Raw genomic sequence first — 15,777 nt, 5'->3', positions numbered from 1 at the left:
GAATCTTTGTAGTTTCTACAAGACAGCATTAAGTTCATTTCAGAGCATTCCTGTACCACATTGTACATGAACATTCATATATACTTTTATGTGTATCATTCCTGATGAATTTATTTTTGTGTATATATTACTCATGTACATTTTGTGAACACTCTGAATATATTGCATTCAATATATGTAATGGGTCTACACTAAGTTACACCTTACCTTGACTACTGCAACTTATTTTATGCAGATGCACCTTTGAACAGTGCCCATAAATTACAACTGGTGGAAAATGTAGGGGCCAGGCTATCGGCCAGGGCAAGATAGTGGGGGGGGGGGTCTCATGTACTGTATGTCTATCCAAATAAAGATCTTTGTGTCAACCTTTCAAACCCTGGATCAAACCTTCCTGCAGGATTACTTGGATCAGCCACAGGGGAACCTTTGAAGGTCTCCCTGCTGCACCCCTACAAGGGAAAGGCTGGGCTCCCATTTTCGCAAAATTTAGAAAAAGAGCAAAAATAATTTTTATCACCAAACTTAATTGTTAATTCTGTTTCTGATATTTTAACTATACTGGTTTTAATACTTTATTTAATTATATTTTTTACTTTATAGATAAGTTATATATTTTGTAAATAGTACAAATATTTACATAGAATATATAATATGTAGCTGAATGTTTACATAAATTGTGGTCCTACATGGGCAACAGGATCATGCTGCAGCACCCAGTGCCTTCATCACCACTTCTTTAGATTATTGCAGTGCACTCTAGATGAGGCTGCCTTTACAGTCTGCTCAGCTGATTTCTTCCAATCTCCTCTTATCACATTTACACTGCTCTATGCCAGCAAAGAGCAAAACTGAACATCCTTCATACTTTTGAAAAATGTATTGCAAAGAATTAAAGCACTGATGCTAAGGAAGAAATGAGAACAGAAGAAATATAAACAGGAGGCATTTTACTACTCACTTCCTGGGCTTTTCATCTTTTGTTTCTGCTACATGGTATCCAGGCTTACACTTGTAGCTGCAGACAAATCCCACATCATGATTCCGTTCCTTGCATCGAGGCACCAACAGCTCAGCATTGGCAATTGGGCCTGGAGAGTCGCACTCCAGTTTGCAGTAAGCTTCTGGAAGTGACCAGAGTCCATCTTCCAGGCAGGTGATCCACTGATTAATTCCTGATTTCAAGCAAGAGAAAGAAGAAGAAAAACCATTCAAATTATGGCATAACTAGTTATTTTGAACCTTAGGCTGAATTTTACTCTGATCCAATTTTCTTTACCTTCACCATTTGTTTATTTGCACAGACTTTTATGCCACTTTAGTCTGATTGGTATAGGGTCATGAAATGATATAGAGTCTCCTGCTTGAGCAGGGGGTTGGACTAGAAGACCTCCAAGATCCCTTCCAGCTCTACTCTGATTGATTGGTTGACAGTCTCCAAATAATATGCACACTATACAATAGCAACAAATAATTATAATAGAAAATGCTATGCTGTCTTTCTCTATTGTACTTTGGCAGCATGAGATTTTATTTATTTATTAAATTCATTGGCCATGCCTCTTACCAGAAGGGTGATTCTGGGCAACTTGCAATATTAAAAAGATAAAAGTTCTTCTGGACACCGGAAGAATGATTGGGCAGCTGGTTGAAGATCTTACATCTGTCCTGAATGTGAACATGTAGCTGAAGAGACTGGTGATAGGGGTGCATTTTTAGCAGCCCCATTAATCAGTTATTTGCGGATTTAGCTGACCAGCAGAGTTTGGTTTTTGAATTAAGGAGCCAAGTATACAAATGTACATAAATAACAAAAGTCATATGTTTAGCACATTCTTCTGCTCTTATGCAGGCAAAAGATTAGCAAAGACACAAGTGTAAATTTTCTGGAACTTTGTTCCACCAACCAAGTCTATCCCAAGAAAATCCATTCTACCTTGGAGTTTCGCTGGCTTGATACAGGAAAGGAAGCATCGCTTCATAAACGTAGTTCCTTTGGGGCAGGAGAACTCTGCATAAAGGACGTGAGATTGGTCTGGAAATTGGCAGTCAATGGGGTTACATGTCACTGATGTGTCCCAGTGACCAGAGATACAAGTCAGCAAGATGTCTTTCTGGGAAAGAAAAGTGGAAGAGTCAAGAAAAATTTAAAAATTAGTCATTTCTAATTTCAATACTGGTAGAGCTATTGAAACTAGTGTTAACTTACCAGTTGTGACTAGTCATTCCTTTTAACAAGAGATTAGTTTAGAACTGAATCAAGTGCCTAATAGATAATCTGCTAGTTTATTTAAATCTAACCTAAAACATAGGCAAACTGAAATTTATCATCTCTACTTTTGGCCATAACTCCATGAAGAAAGTGATTCTTCTGTTTTCATTTTAACCACACATCCTGAATCATAAGCAAATGATTCTTAAAAAGGGAGTACCTTTGGCCACTGGTGGTCTTTTGTTCACAGCACTGATAGCAATGCCACTCTAGCTTTCACCCTTTATTTACTTCTCCTGTTGTCCATGGCATACGACCAGGCTACTTGCAAGACTATCTTTCTGCCAAGTTCTGCTCATCTCATCAGTTCTAACAGAGAGGGCATGCTTTGGATCCCTTTTATTAAACAATGGCGTCTTGTTGGACTCTTGAGTTGGGCCTTCTCAGTGGTAGTACCTGCCCTCTGGAAAGCATCTCTCTGGAGATTCGGGTGGCCCAGGACAGTTGGATAAATGAGTTCTACTATTGTTGGTGTGTTGGTTTTTTGGAGTGGGGGGTGGGTTGTGGTTTATCTTTGGGCATCTGGGTTTATATGTTGTGAGTTTCTGTGCTTTAAAACTTGTAAGCTGCCCAAAGTCATTTATTGACCATGTGTGGCTATGTAAATCATATCAATGAATCAGTATAAAAATATTTTTCCAATCTGGCTTAAAAATCCAAGAAAGGAAACAAAAATAGTACCCTGACTCCAAGCTTCTAAACCAAAATGACAGAATTACAATGGATGCGGAGCAAAGGGAAAAAGCTCACATCCTTTGGAGGAAAAGCAGTAACACGGCAGCCCATACTAATTAGTTCTAAGCAGAAATGCCAAGACTTTCAGTAAATATTCTGTTCTTATGAAATCTACATTCCAGGTCCAAAACGCAGTTCTCAGCAACCCTACACAAATTATGGGTTTTTAACAAATGTATGTTCCCATTTTGCATAATTGTGCCATTTGTTTTTCATAATTCATACTAAATTTGTGAATCATGCAAATATAAATGAGCTGTATAAATGCGGAAGCCCTACCCTGCCTACCACTTAAATTATCTACCTGTCTGACCTCAGAGGGCCAATCAGAGTTTTGTTTGATATAAACGTAGTACACAGCTTTATTTGTAAAAATGTAGGGGAAATGAGGGGAGGGACATCTCTAAGGGCAATGAAATATGAGATGATCAGAGGCATACCTGTTCATCAGAATTTGCAAATAGATACAATTTATGCACTACCATGATGCCTGAAGGAAAAGTCCATCAATGTGGATTTCTAGAAGTACTTTTTTTTAAAAGTCTGAGAGCTACATGCTGAACATGAAGCAAATGCTGAATTTGCCTTTGTGTATCTAAAATGGTGCAAGTTGAACCTTGATTCAAATAGGGATAAAATTGTGGTCCAAATCTGTGGCAGTTGAATGGGGAGTAGTAGAGCAGTTCCTTTGATATTGATTTCATGTAATTATGTACTGTCAGGTCTGTGTCAACACTTAACAACCATATAAATAGATTTTCTCCATGGCAATCTATCCCTAACTTTAGGTGTTCTAACAGTGCACTCATTGCCACTGTAACTGAGTCCATTCATCTTGCTGCCTATCATCCCCTTTTTCTCTCTCCTTTTACTTTTCCCAACATTAAGGGCTTCTCTAGAGAGTAAGGTCTTTGCATAATACATCTGAAATAGGATAATTTGAGCCTGGTTATTAATGCCTGCAATGAGGACCCTCATTCTATACTTGTTCTATAAACCATTTGTTGGTTTTCTTGGCTGCTCCTTTCATACAAGTTCTCCAATCCATAGAGATACATGGGTCTTCAGTTGCCAGTCTTTGGCACCAAAGGAGATGTTCCCTCCCACCTCTTTCCTTTCCCTGCTTTTGGTATGGAAGGAACATCTACTCTACTTTATTGCTAAAGCAAAACAGGATGTAAAGGTGCAATCAGCATTTCTTCAAGGCAACCTGATTTTCTTTCAGCTCCTTCATTGTACAGCAGGGCTTTAGTGCCATCATCCAAAAGAGCAGGTAGTCATGATAGCCTTCAATCTTCCTTCTTTCAACTCTCCTGGTTCATTAGCAAAGCTTCTAATGCTGATTATCTGGCATTTCTGAAAACTTTTCAATGCATTGGGTTATATGCTAGACTATGATTTACTATTTTATTGTTTTCTACTGCAGATTGTTGATGTAACTTGATGCTATTGTAAGCCGCCAAGAGTCTTTTGATTGTGCTCGGTAGAAAAGAAATAAACAATCTAACAGGAGGTTTCATGGCCAAGAATTCTTTTCCACCAATGTTTCTTGCTAGATTGCCAACCATGTAAACATTAAAAGTAGCAAATTTGACTTTGCTTAAATTTTTATATATATTTTAAAGCAAGAAAGAACATTTTAGAGCACTCTTTTCTCAACTCAAGATGCACCTGCCTAAATAGAAATAAGAGAGTAATTTATGCAATGTAATGGTGCACCTTTATTTGGGCAGCTCAACTCAGGCCTTCTGCCATTAATTTAAAGAACATGCAATTAGTCAATGTTGTTGTTGTTGTTTTTATTCCCATACCTCTCCTGTACATTATTTATTTATTTGACCTATTTATTCCCTTTGTTTATCCCTGCCCCCCCAAATTAAGGCAGATAACTAATTTTTTTCACACATACAGTATATACTGTATATTTTTATAGATTTCGGAAGGAAATTAAGGCAAACTGGGAGGAGAGCCAAGTATGTGGATAAAAAATAAATACAAATAGCATGGGTCCAGTGAAGAGAGAATGTATAATTCCAATTAATCTTTTTTCAGGACTATTTTCTTTTTAAATTAATAAAGCTGTGTTACAGTATACAGTATATCATAACAGTAAAAACTGGAAAAGATAATTATTTACCATTTTCATAAATTAGCTGCAATTCATTTTACTGCTGTAGCTATTATTTAAGAAAATATATCTAGCTTTGTTGTTTTTTTCTTTTCATGCTTTAAGAATATAATGAATTATACACTTAATATTCCAATGGAAATATTTTGCATTGTGTTTTACTCTTAATAAGAACACAGTTTTAGGCAAATAAAGCTTGAAACAAAATGTGCTAGGAATAATATAGTTTTTTTAGAACTTCAGTAGCTCTTTTTAATCTGTTGCCTTTGTTTTATCTTCAGGATTCATTCTATGGAATTAAGGGACTAAGGGAAATTAAGTAAGTTTTTATTGGTTGCATTCAGATAACTGAGATCGCTTGGTTCTTATGCCTGTTTTTATTCAGAGTACCCTGTGAAGAAAGAAAGCAGTGCTGAATATCCCTCCCTCCCTTCCTTCCTTTTAACCTACTATAAGCAGACACAAGCTGAAAAGAGGTCTCTAGAGCAGGGGTCCCCAAGCCCCAGTCTGTGGACCAGTACTGTGCCAGCAACCAGTCTGCACAAACAAGCATAGCCCAACCGCTGGATGCAGGCAGCACACAGAAGCACGCATCCTCCGGTCTGTGGAAAAACCTCTCTCCACGAAACCGGTCCCTGGTGCCCAAAAGATTGGGGACCTCTGCTCTAGGGTCAAGAAGGTGACCATAAAGACTCACGGGCAGAAGAAGAAAACCATGACAAAGAATGATGGTCCATGGTCATGAAAAAGAAGCCAGAGTGAGAGAAGCTAATCAAACTACCTACGTCCACAAAATTCAATGAGCAAAAACAAATTGTTGGAAATATTATTGTAGAGGCTTTTATCTGTTGCTTACTGATATCAAACAATTCTGAAATGAGGCAACTATTTCCGATTACTCCTTTTTTATGGTTTTCCAGAGATTTTTTATAAGTTGATCTCTTAGAAGTGGAAAGTTGTTATTTACTTTTCCAGTAAAGTGGAAAATTATTATTTAGTTTTACTGTGTGTGGAAATGCACAATTCCTAAATAAATGTCTGGAATAGTCAGCTTAATCTGCATATTTACAGTTCTTGTGATTTGTTAGTAAAGAAAAATAAGGTAATACAGAAGCAGCACCAATTGATGTCCAGTTAGTATCTAACAACTAATATTACTATTAATTTCCATACACTTTCACAGTACTTCATTTGTAACTGATACAAACATTGTATAAAATTGATTAGCTCTATTATCACTTCCATAGTTAGAAACAGAGGGCAGTGTCACTGAGATCCAATAGCTTGCCAGAAATACCTGGAAATGAATTTACAACTCTGTTTCTTTGCCAATATATTATACTCTATTCAACTTTCAAAGGAAAACTAGCTTACTCAATACTACATCAGAGATCAGTTTGACCTAATCCATGACTAACTACACACAATGTGCCAAAGATATTACATTTTGACACAATGAAATCTTTTTTTCACTGAAAATAAATTTTGCAGCTAGTTATTATTTGCAGAGAATTTTTCTGTCACCATCCCCAGTATTTTAAACTTTTGCCAATAGTTAAAATATTTTTTGGCATATAACAACGTGGGAGTTGAGAGAAAAATACAGGAATGTAATAAAGGCACAAGTCAAAACCAGGTATTAAAACTAAAGGCTATTTTAAAACAAAATTGAAAAGCTATGCTGAATGTTAAAGTTATAGAAGGAAATATTTTGCAAGAGAAGTTTATATTTAGGCTGTAAACATATCTTTACAACCCTCTCCAGGTGTTCACAAAGTATAAACATGAGGCAAAATTTGAGAAAATACATGTATTAATTTCTCCACTCTAACATCTCCATATTGGGAAAACTATGAAGAACGTATCTTTAAACAAATGGATGAATGAAGCTGGTTCCATCACAATTTCGTTTTTGCCTTATACAGCATACATTTATGAATGAAGGAGATGTTTAGACATGTTCTTTTCATCTTTCCCCTTTTCTGTAGTTACAAACATATTTTATACCTCCAGAATTTTATAAAAACAGAAATATAAGTTCATGAAACTTCGCAAGATTTTAGCAAACCCATGGAAGTACATTGAAAGTTGCCTGGAACATGGTCTGAAAACTCAAGTAGAAAGCCTCACTATTATGTAATATTGATCTTAACAAAGATCTGGTGAATTCACTGTTGAAAGGCTTGAAAATTTTACATACACCACACAGAATGGCCTTCAACAAAAATGAACAATGGACAGAATAAAATAAAATGATAAAGCTTCTGCATGTTTGTGGAGATTAATTTTGAAAATCTATTTCTCAAATATCTACATTTGCTTCAGATTTTTTCCTCCATAACTTCTCTTTTATCATTGACTTATAATTAAAAGACCACTAGGGAAAGTACTGAATTATTTTTGAACATTTCAAATTATGTTGTGAATTCTAGGCAAGAAATCTCAGGGTTGCATCACTGCCACATGACTAACTAATGTTGCAAGTACTGCTTCCCTCTCCCCAAATATTAAGATATATAATGGGAAAAATGCCTTTTTTATGAACCACACCTACAATGACATTCATAACTCCAATATACTTACCTGTCGTGGGTGCAGCAATTGTCCATGTTTAACATGGAGAACAAAACCTTTCTCACAAGAAATAGCACATTCTAGGTGACCCCGACTACTGGAACTACAGTTTGCAAGAGTAGCATGATGGATCTGTGGAAGCACACAGCTTCCCTGCTCTCTACAGGTATGTTGAGTACAGCTGTTGGGAAGAGAAAAGGGAAACATGTACAAACAAAATACAGATACACACATAGAGAAAGTGAGAAAAAAAAATAAGTGTGCAGTGCTCCAAAACAACAACAGCAAATCTTGTAACACTGATACAAATTTTGTTTTCTAAACACTAAGCATCCCTAAATCAACATGAACTATTTTATTATATGAGCTGATTTCTTCTCAGCTATGAAATTATAGCCAGTTTGATCAAATGGTGAAGGCATCACGATAGAAAGTAGAAGACTGAGTTGAAAGCCTGCTTTAGCCACGAAAGCCAGCTGCATGTCCTTGGGCCAGTCACTTTTTCTCAGCCCATCCAATCTCCAGAGTTGTTGTGGGAAAAATAGGAGAAGAAGATGTGTTGGATATGTTCACCATCACAGGTTATTTGTAAAAAACAATAAAAGCAGGATACATATAAATAAATATAAGCACTTAAACAATAGTTAAAATCAAACTACTAAAAAAACACTGAAGCAAACAGGTGACCTGATTCACCTGTTTATGAAGCAAATACAAATGGCCCTTAGTCACTTCAGGATAATGCTGAATTAGAAGACTCCAGTCTTCCAGTCCAACATTTCTGGCCAAAATAGCTCCAGGCTGAGCATTTTCAGGTCTAAGTGTGGCGAGTACTGAAGCTGCTCAGCTTGGAACAACCTGAACATAGGAAAAATATTACAGCTGCTGTGCCTCCTGAAGCCAGAGAACTTCAAAGAAGTATGAATAGTATTGTAGGGAAAAGATCCTGTTGGCCTTTTTCTTTAGCGTGATCTCTCTAGAGCAGGATGAAAAGGATTCCAGAGTTGAGCAAGGTGAAGCAAACTGGTCACTTGGTTTTGCTTTCATAAGGTAGCCATGTTGCTTCAGAAAGCAAGGATGAAGGCTTGCTTTATTTGAATTTTCATCCAAAGGAAATAACCCTCTATTTTTGTATATCCATGCTACAAATGGTCATGTATTACACTGAAGGACAAGAAGCACTATTTTTAGTGTAAACCTGACTGCAGAGAAATAGTCTAAATAATAGCTACTCTTAGTGATCCTAAATGGGAAGAAAGTGGAAAACAATAATATTGAAGGCAAGCTACTATCTATAAACGGATAGCAATCCCCATTCCCTTCTACACTGCAGAAGTTGTCTAGTCTGCTAATAAAACATCTGCAAGCAAACAATCAATCTCAGAGAGCAGCAAGGACTCCACATCGGGCAAATAATTTGAACATAGGACAATATACTTAGCACCAATTCTGTTGGCCTGCCACATAAACTTCCTTATGTTGAAGGATTAGCACTGTTTTCATTTTGTAGAAGTTGCAATAAAGGAAACATGATGAACTACTGTTTACTCTCCTTTAGTTGTGATCAACTAAGCCAAGCGCATTGATTTAATTAAAGATTGAATCCGATCAATTTAATGTGATACCACCAACCTAATTAACTAGATATTTGAAAATCCTATTACTACTTTATTCAAGAAAGCAAATCCAAGAGGAAAGTTTATCAGTCACTGATGGGCTACCAAAAATTAGTGGATTGCCTTTTTAAACAAAATAGAGCTATTACGTTAAAGATGGGAGATGGCAGTCTGCAGAATGAAGGATGCCTGCACCACAGGTAATCTGTTCAAGGAAATACAATTCAAAAGCCACATGCATTTTCACACCTCTTTTTCTGATGCCTGACTTGAGTTCTGAAAATGACACTGGATAAAGTCAAAGGCTTGGCAGATTATTACAGATCAGCGGCAGTTGACATACTTTTGAAAAGTTCCTGAGTTTTCCATAGGTCAAATGGCTAAGAATCTGGATCTCTTAATTTCATGACCAAATGTATACTGTTATTTTCTGAATAATCCTTTCTCATCTCCCTGAAACTCTAACTTTTCTCTTAATTATATATGACACAGAATATTCCCTTTTTGGCTTGGTTTGGGTGGCTGAGTTCATAACGCACCATTCTTCTGCTAATAACTTTCTGTATTATGTGAGCATTTGTCTTATCTCCCCCCCCATCCTGCATAAAAATGATATTTAAAGATCCCATCGTGTCCCTAATAAAAAAGATTTAAAGAAATTCCATCTGCATGACTAGCATACGACTGAAAAGTATTTTGTTTGTATCAGCTATTCAGTTGGCAAAGAAACATTATTTATATATAATCATAAAGAGAAAATCAAGGATACTTATCCACAAACCACTGATTCTACGCAAAAGACATAACAAATGTCATGAACATAAAATGCATGATTTTTCATACTTCAGCATTAATTACAAACTGCTGGAGCTCACTGAACGTTTAATAACTCTATGCTTACAAAAAATTATTGAAACTGAATGCCAAAGAGGAACAGTATTAAAAGTGGAAAGGGGGGATTAAAGAATTAGAAAAATTAAAATGAAAGGCAAAAGATTATTTGTAGAAAAAGACCCTAAAATATAAACAAGAAAATTATTTGGTGGAGGGGAAATATAAAAAATTAATGAAACAAAGGGAAAAAACAACAGGTAATGTTGAGCATAATGTGTAATGTTGGATTAAAACAATGTTTCAACATTTTCTCAGTTTTTTTTAGTACAGCATTTTCTTCTAACCATCAAAATTTATTTTAACTTATTCTCTTGAAAAATGTATGAGCCATTCTATAAAACAAAAAGTTTTCTTCGGGCAATTTACAAGCGTTTTTTTCCAAGAAATAGAGATTCAGTTCCTGAAAACAACATTCTTCTTTAATTGTTTATTCCCAGAACCCAGATTTTAGATCTTTAGTTTATTTAAATATTAATCATCTGCCCTATTGCAATGACTCTGAGGAGGCACAGTACAAACAAGAAAAATAAACCACAACAAAAGCTGTAGTTAATCATTTAATATGGCTGTAACTGGAGTCTACAAAATTCCATAGCCAGAGACAAGAGTAAACCCTTTAAGTGGCACCAAAATATCACCAATTCCAGTATCAGTTTGACCACCTGTAGAGCCATAGCTCAAAACACCCTCTGGTACTCCCTAAACTATTACCAATGATGGGCTGCAAAAAAGAAAGTCTTGACAAAATTTTAATATTCTTGAATAGTGAGGTCATAATCTGGTTACGATTTTAAAAATCAACCCTTTCATCTTAGATTTAGGCTATAGGACTGAAACTGATCTTTAAAAACCCATTTAGGCAGTCCTTTAGTCCTTTCTTGAGTGTTTGCCAAAACTGTAAAATCAAGTTCTGAGTAGATGGAAGGTATCCTCTCCTTCCTATACTTAACAATTACATCATTGAATATCTCCAAGAAAAAAAATGCAATTTTTTTTACTTTTGTCTGATCTACACTAAGTCTTATAAGTTATGCTATAAACGTCCTTGAACTGTTTTATCATCTCTCTCTTACAAAGCATCTATTAATAGTCATGAAGGTTTACTACAAGACTGGACAATGTTATTATACATGTTAGAAATAAGTTTATTTATTTGGTCAATTTCCATCCCATCTTTTCTTCAGGAGTTCAAGAAAGTTTACACGGGGATCATGTAAGATGGGTTGAGAAACAATGACTAGCATGCAGTACATTTCCATTGCTAATGATGAACTTGAATAAGGGTTTATCCATTCCTAGTACAACACCTTAACTACTATATCACAATGGCAGTCATTATGGACTGTTTGTAGATTTGTCAGAAAACAACCTGGATTTGTATAGCCATCCATCTCACCAAAAGCAATTCTGAGCAGCGTACAATAATGCTAAAACAGTGAATAAAAACAGTTATCATTATTACTTGATTATAAAAAATATTAAAAAGCTATAAAAACATGAATATGCTGATTGTTGTTATATATTGATGATTTACAGTATGTCTAATGGATATTTATGTATCTAATATTCTATACTGAAATTATTATAGATGTGTACAAAAAGTACACTACTGTTCTATACAAATAAAGTAACTAAATTGGTAGACTAGTGAAATGTTGTTCACGTAGGATACTTAAATTTCAGTACGGCATTTGACAAAGTAGACCACAACCTACTTCTTGGTAAGCTAGAAAGAGGCAGAATAGACAACATCACCACCAGATGGATTTGTAGATGGCTGACAAACTGTACTCAATGAGTAGTCCTCACTGGTACTACATCCACATGGAGAGAAGTAAGCAGTGCCACAAGGCTCTGTCTTAGGCCCAGTACTCTTCAATATCTTCGTAAATGACTTAGATGAGGGAATAGAAGGGAACTCATCAAAATTGCAGATGACACTAAACTGGCAGGAATAGCCAACACCCTAGAACAGGCCTTTTTAACCTTTTCAGGTTGTACCACTTTTAGGACATGACAATATTTGAGTACCACCAGTGCTTAGCAAGGTGTCAAAAACTTGATGACTAAAAAAAAAGGGGGGGGGGATTTTGGGTTTTACTAATTAGATTCATTTGTTGTTATAGAAATGGCTAGTTTATAATATTATGGAAAAGTAAAAAGTTGAGGTTCAATGTTAATGCTTCCTTCTACTGCAACAGAGGAAGTATGTTCTCTTCCCTTCTCCCACTCACTTTCCCCCCCTTTTTCCTCCCCACTGGGTTCTACTATTTGCTTTTGTATTTTATTCTATAATCTAATAAAATATTACAAACTGTAGAAAAAAAGTAAAAAAGTACCAGTTTTAATTTCTTCGGTAACTGTTCCTTTGCTGAATCAATTTCCCTTTACACTGACAAATGTATGATGAATTAATCCATGTTTATTAATATGCACCACTACCAGCTAGTTCAGGGGTCTTCAAACTTGGCACTTTTAAGACTTGTAGACTTCAACTCCCAGAATTCCTCAGCCTTCATGGCTGGTTGAGAAATTCTGGGAGTTGGTCCACAGGTCTTAAAGTTGCTAAGTTTGTAGACTCCTGAGCTAGCTGGTCGGCCCTTCTTCTCTCTCCCTTCTGACCTTCTCCACAGTGAGGTAAGAATGCACCCCCCTCCAATCCCTTCCCTGTACCCTTAAAGACACAGGAATCAAGTGCAAAGCAAGAAAACAAAGAAACACAAACTCCATTTTTTTTCTTGTTAAGCTGCCTCAGGGCTGTCATGTGTCACAATGTTGCAATTCTAGACTGAAAGGCTCTGTAATTGCGAAAAGCTTTAGGTTTAAATTAAGCCTGTTTATCTTCAAAGAAAACTTTCTAAAAGCCACAGACTCAGTTAAAGGGGGTAAAACTAATTACATTTGTTTAAAGAGATTAAACCTTTCCTGTTGTCTTTTTCCCCCTTCCCCCACCCAAACCACATTCTTTTATAGCTTCTCCTCTCTTCCCCCCTTTTTCTTCAGTTCACCTCCAGCTCCCAGCTGCTTCTGGAAGCGCCAATCAGCTGGAGCCCTGCTAGCTCCTGAGGCCTCTGCAGAGCCCAGACAGTCCCGCAGCTGCAGCTGCCTCTCCCTCAGGCTTGGCTCACTTTGCCTCATTCCCCTCCACTGCTACACTTGGCTAGCAATCGCATACCACCTGCCATGTGACAAAGTACCACAAGTGGTACGCATACCACCATTTGAAAAGCCCTGCCCTAGAAGACAAGCACAGGATCCAAAAAGATCTTGACAAACTTGAACAATGGGTCCTATCCAACAAAATGAGCTTTAATGTGGAGAAAAGCAAAGTTTTACATTTAGGCAATGTAAGGTATAAGTACAGATTAGGCGAGACCTGGCTCAAAAACAGTAACTGTGAGAGGGACCTTAGAGTCCTAGTGGATGATCACTTGAATATGAGCCAGCAGTGTGCAGCAGCAGCCAAAAAAGCTAATACAATCCTGGGTTATATAAACATAGGCATAGAATCAAAATCACGTGAAGTACTAGTACCACTTTATAAAACCCTAGTAAGATCACACCGGAAATACTGCAACCAAGTATTGGCCACCATACTACAAAAAAGATGTTGAGACTTTTGAAAAAAATTAAGATCAACTAAGATGATCAAAGGCCTGGAGACTAAAACATATGAAGAATGGCTGCAGGATTAGGTTTGGCTAGTCTAAAGAAAAGAAGAAATAGGGGTGACATAATAGCAGTATTCCAGTATTTGAGGGGCTGCCACAAAGAGGGGGTCAAATTATTCTCCAAAGCACCAGAGGGCAGGACAAGAAACAACGGTTGGAAACTGATCAAAGAGAGAAGCAACCTGGAATTAAGGAGAAACTTCCTAACAGTGAGGACAATTAACCAGTGGAACAGCTTGCCTCTAGAAATTAAGGACACTCCATCACTGGAGATTTTTAAGAAGAGACTGGACATTCACCTGTCTGAAATGGTATAGGATCTCCTGCTTGAGCAGGCGGCTGGACTAGAAGATCTCCAAGGTCCCTTCCAGCTCCATTCTATTCAAATGGGAGCTTAATTTCATATTTACCCTCTAGGGAAGAATTTGTAGAAACTGGGGATTTATCTGGGTTTGTTGTTGTTGTTAATTGCGAAGTCGTGTCCGACCCATCGCGACCCCATGGACAACGTTCCTCCAGGTCTTCCTGTCCTCTACCATCTTCTGGAGTCCATTTAAATTCACACCTACTGCTTCAGTGATTCCATCCAGCCATCTCATTCTCTGTCGTCCCCTTCTTCTATTGCCCTCAATCTTTCCCAGCATTAGGCTCTTCTCCAGTGAATCCTTCCTTCTCATTAGGTGGCCAAAATACTTGAGTTTCAACTTCAGGATCTGGCCTTCTAAAGAGCAATCAGGGTTGATCTCTTCTAGGACTGACCGGTTTGAATGCCTTGCAGTCCAAGGGACTCGCAGGAGTCTTCTCCAGCACCATAGTTCAAAGGCCTCAATTCTTTGGCGCTCAGCCTTTCTTATGGTCCAACCTTCACAGCCATACATTGCAACTGGGAAAACCATGGCCTGGACTATACGCACTTTTGTTGGCAGGGTGATGTCTCTGCTTTTTAGAATGCTGTCTAGATTTGCCATAGCTTTCCTCACCAGGAGCAAGCGTCTTTTAATTTCTTGGCTGCAGTCCCCATCTGAGGTGATCTTTGAGCCCAGAAAAATAAAATCTGTCACTACCTCCATTTCTTCCCCATCTATTTGCCAGGAATTGAGAGGGTCGGATGCCATGATTTTGGTTTTCTTAATGTTGAGTTTCAAGCCAACTTTTGCACTCTCCTTCTTCACCCTCATCAAGAGGCTCTTTAGTTCCTCTTCACTTTCTGCCATTAGAGTGGTATCATCTGCATATCTTAGGTTGTTGATATTTCTCCCGGCAATCTTAATTCCAACTTTGATTCATCTAGCCCTGCCTTTCTCATGATGTGCTCTGCATATAAGTTAAATAGGCAGGGCGACAGTATACAGCCTTGCCGGACTCCTTTCCCAATTTTGAACCAATCAGTGGTTCCGTGTTCGGTTTTCACTGTTGCTTCTTGACCCACATATAGGTTTCTCAAGAGACAAATGAGATGGTCTGGTACTCCCATCTCTTTAAGGACTTGCCACAATTTGTTGTGATCCACACAATCAAAGGCTTTTGCATAGTCAATGACGCAGAAGTAGATGTTTTTCTGGAACTCCCTAGCTTTCTCCATGATCCAGCGTATGTTGGCAATTTGATCTCTAGTTCCTCTGCCTCTTCGAAATCCTGCCTGTACTTCTGGTAGTTCTCGATCCACATACTGCTGGAGTCTAGCTTGTAGGATTTAAGCATAACTTTACTAGCAGTTACAATGAGTGCAATGGTGCGATAGTTTGAACATTCTTTAGCATTGCCTTTCTTTGGAATTGGAATGTAAACTGACCTTTTCCAATCCTGTGGCCACTGTTGAGTTTTCCAAATTTGCTGGCAAATTGAGTGTAGCACTTTTACTTCATCGTCTTTTAAGATTTTGAATAG

The 15,777-nt window shown here is 37.4% G+C and overlaps 1 protein-coding gene across 1 annotated transcript in view; it reads right to left on the bottom strand.

Moving 5' to 3' along the window:
• The window catches only part of PAPPA2 (pappalysin 2), a 231,922-nt gene that overhangs the window by 52,359 nt on the left and 163,786 nt on the right, over window positions 1–15,777 (bottom strand). Inside the window, exons 14-16 of the mRNA XM_039348678.1 lie at window positions 7,719–7,890; window positions 1,937–2,114; window positions 962–1,175 (exon numbers count right to left, since the gene is read on the bottom strand). Coding sequence (XP_039204612.1) covers window positions 962–1,175; window positions 1,937–2,114; window positions 7,719–7,890 — 564 coding nt within the window. The remainder of the gene's footprint in view (window positions 1–961; window positions 1,176–1,936; window positions 2,115–7,718; window positions 7,891–15,777) is intronic.

Source organism: Crotalus tigris, unplaced genomic scaffold (assembly GCF_016545835.1).
Source record: "Crotalus tigris isolate CLP2741 ecotype Arizona unplaced genomic scaffold, ASM1654583v1 scf7180000017560.2302168, whole genome shotgun sequence".
Taxonomy (NCBI): Eukaryota; Metazoa; Chordata; class Lepidosauria; order Squamata; family Viperidae; genus Crotalus; species Crotalus tigris.
This window is presented reverse-complemented; position numbering and strand designations above follow the sequence as displayed.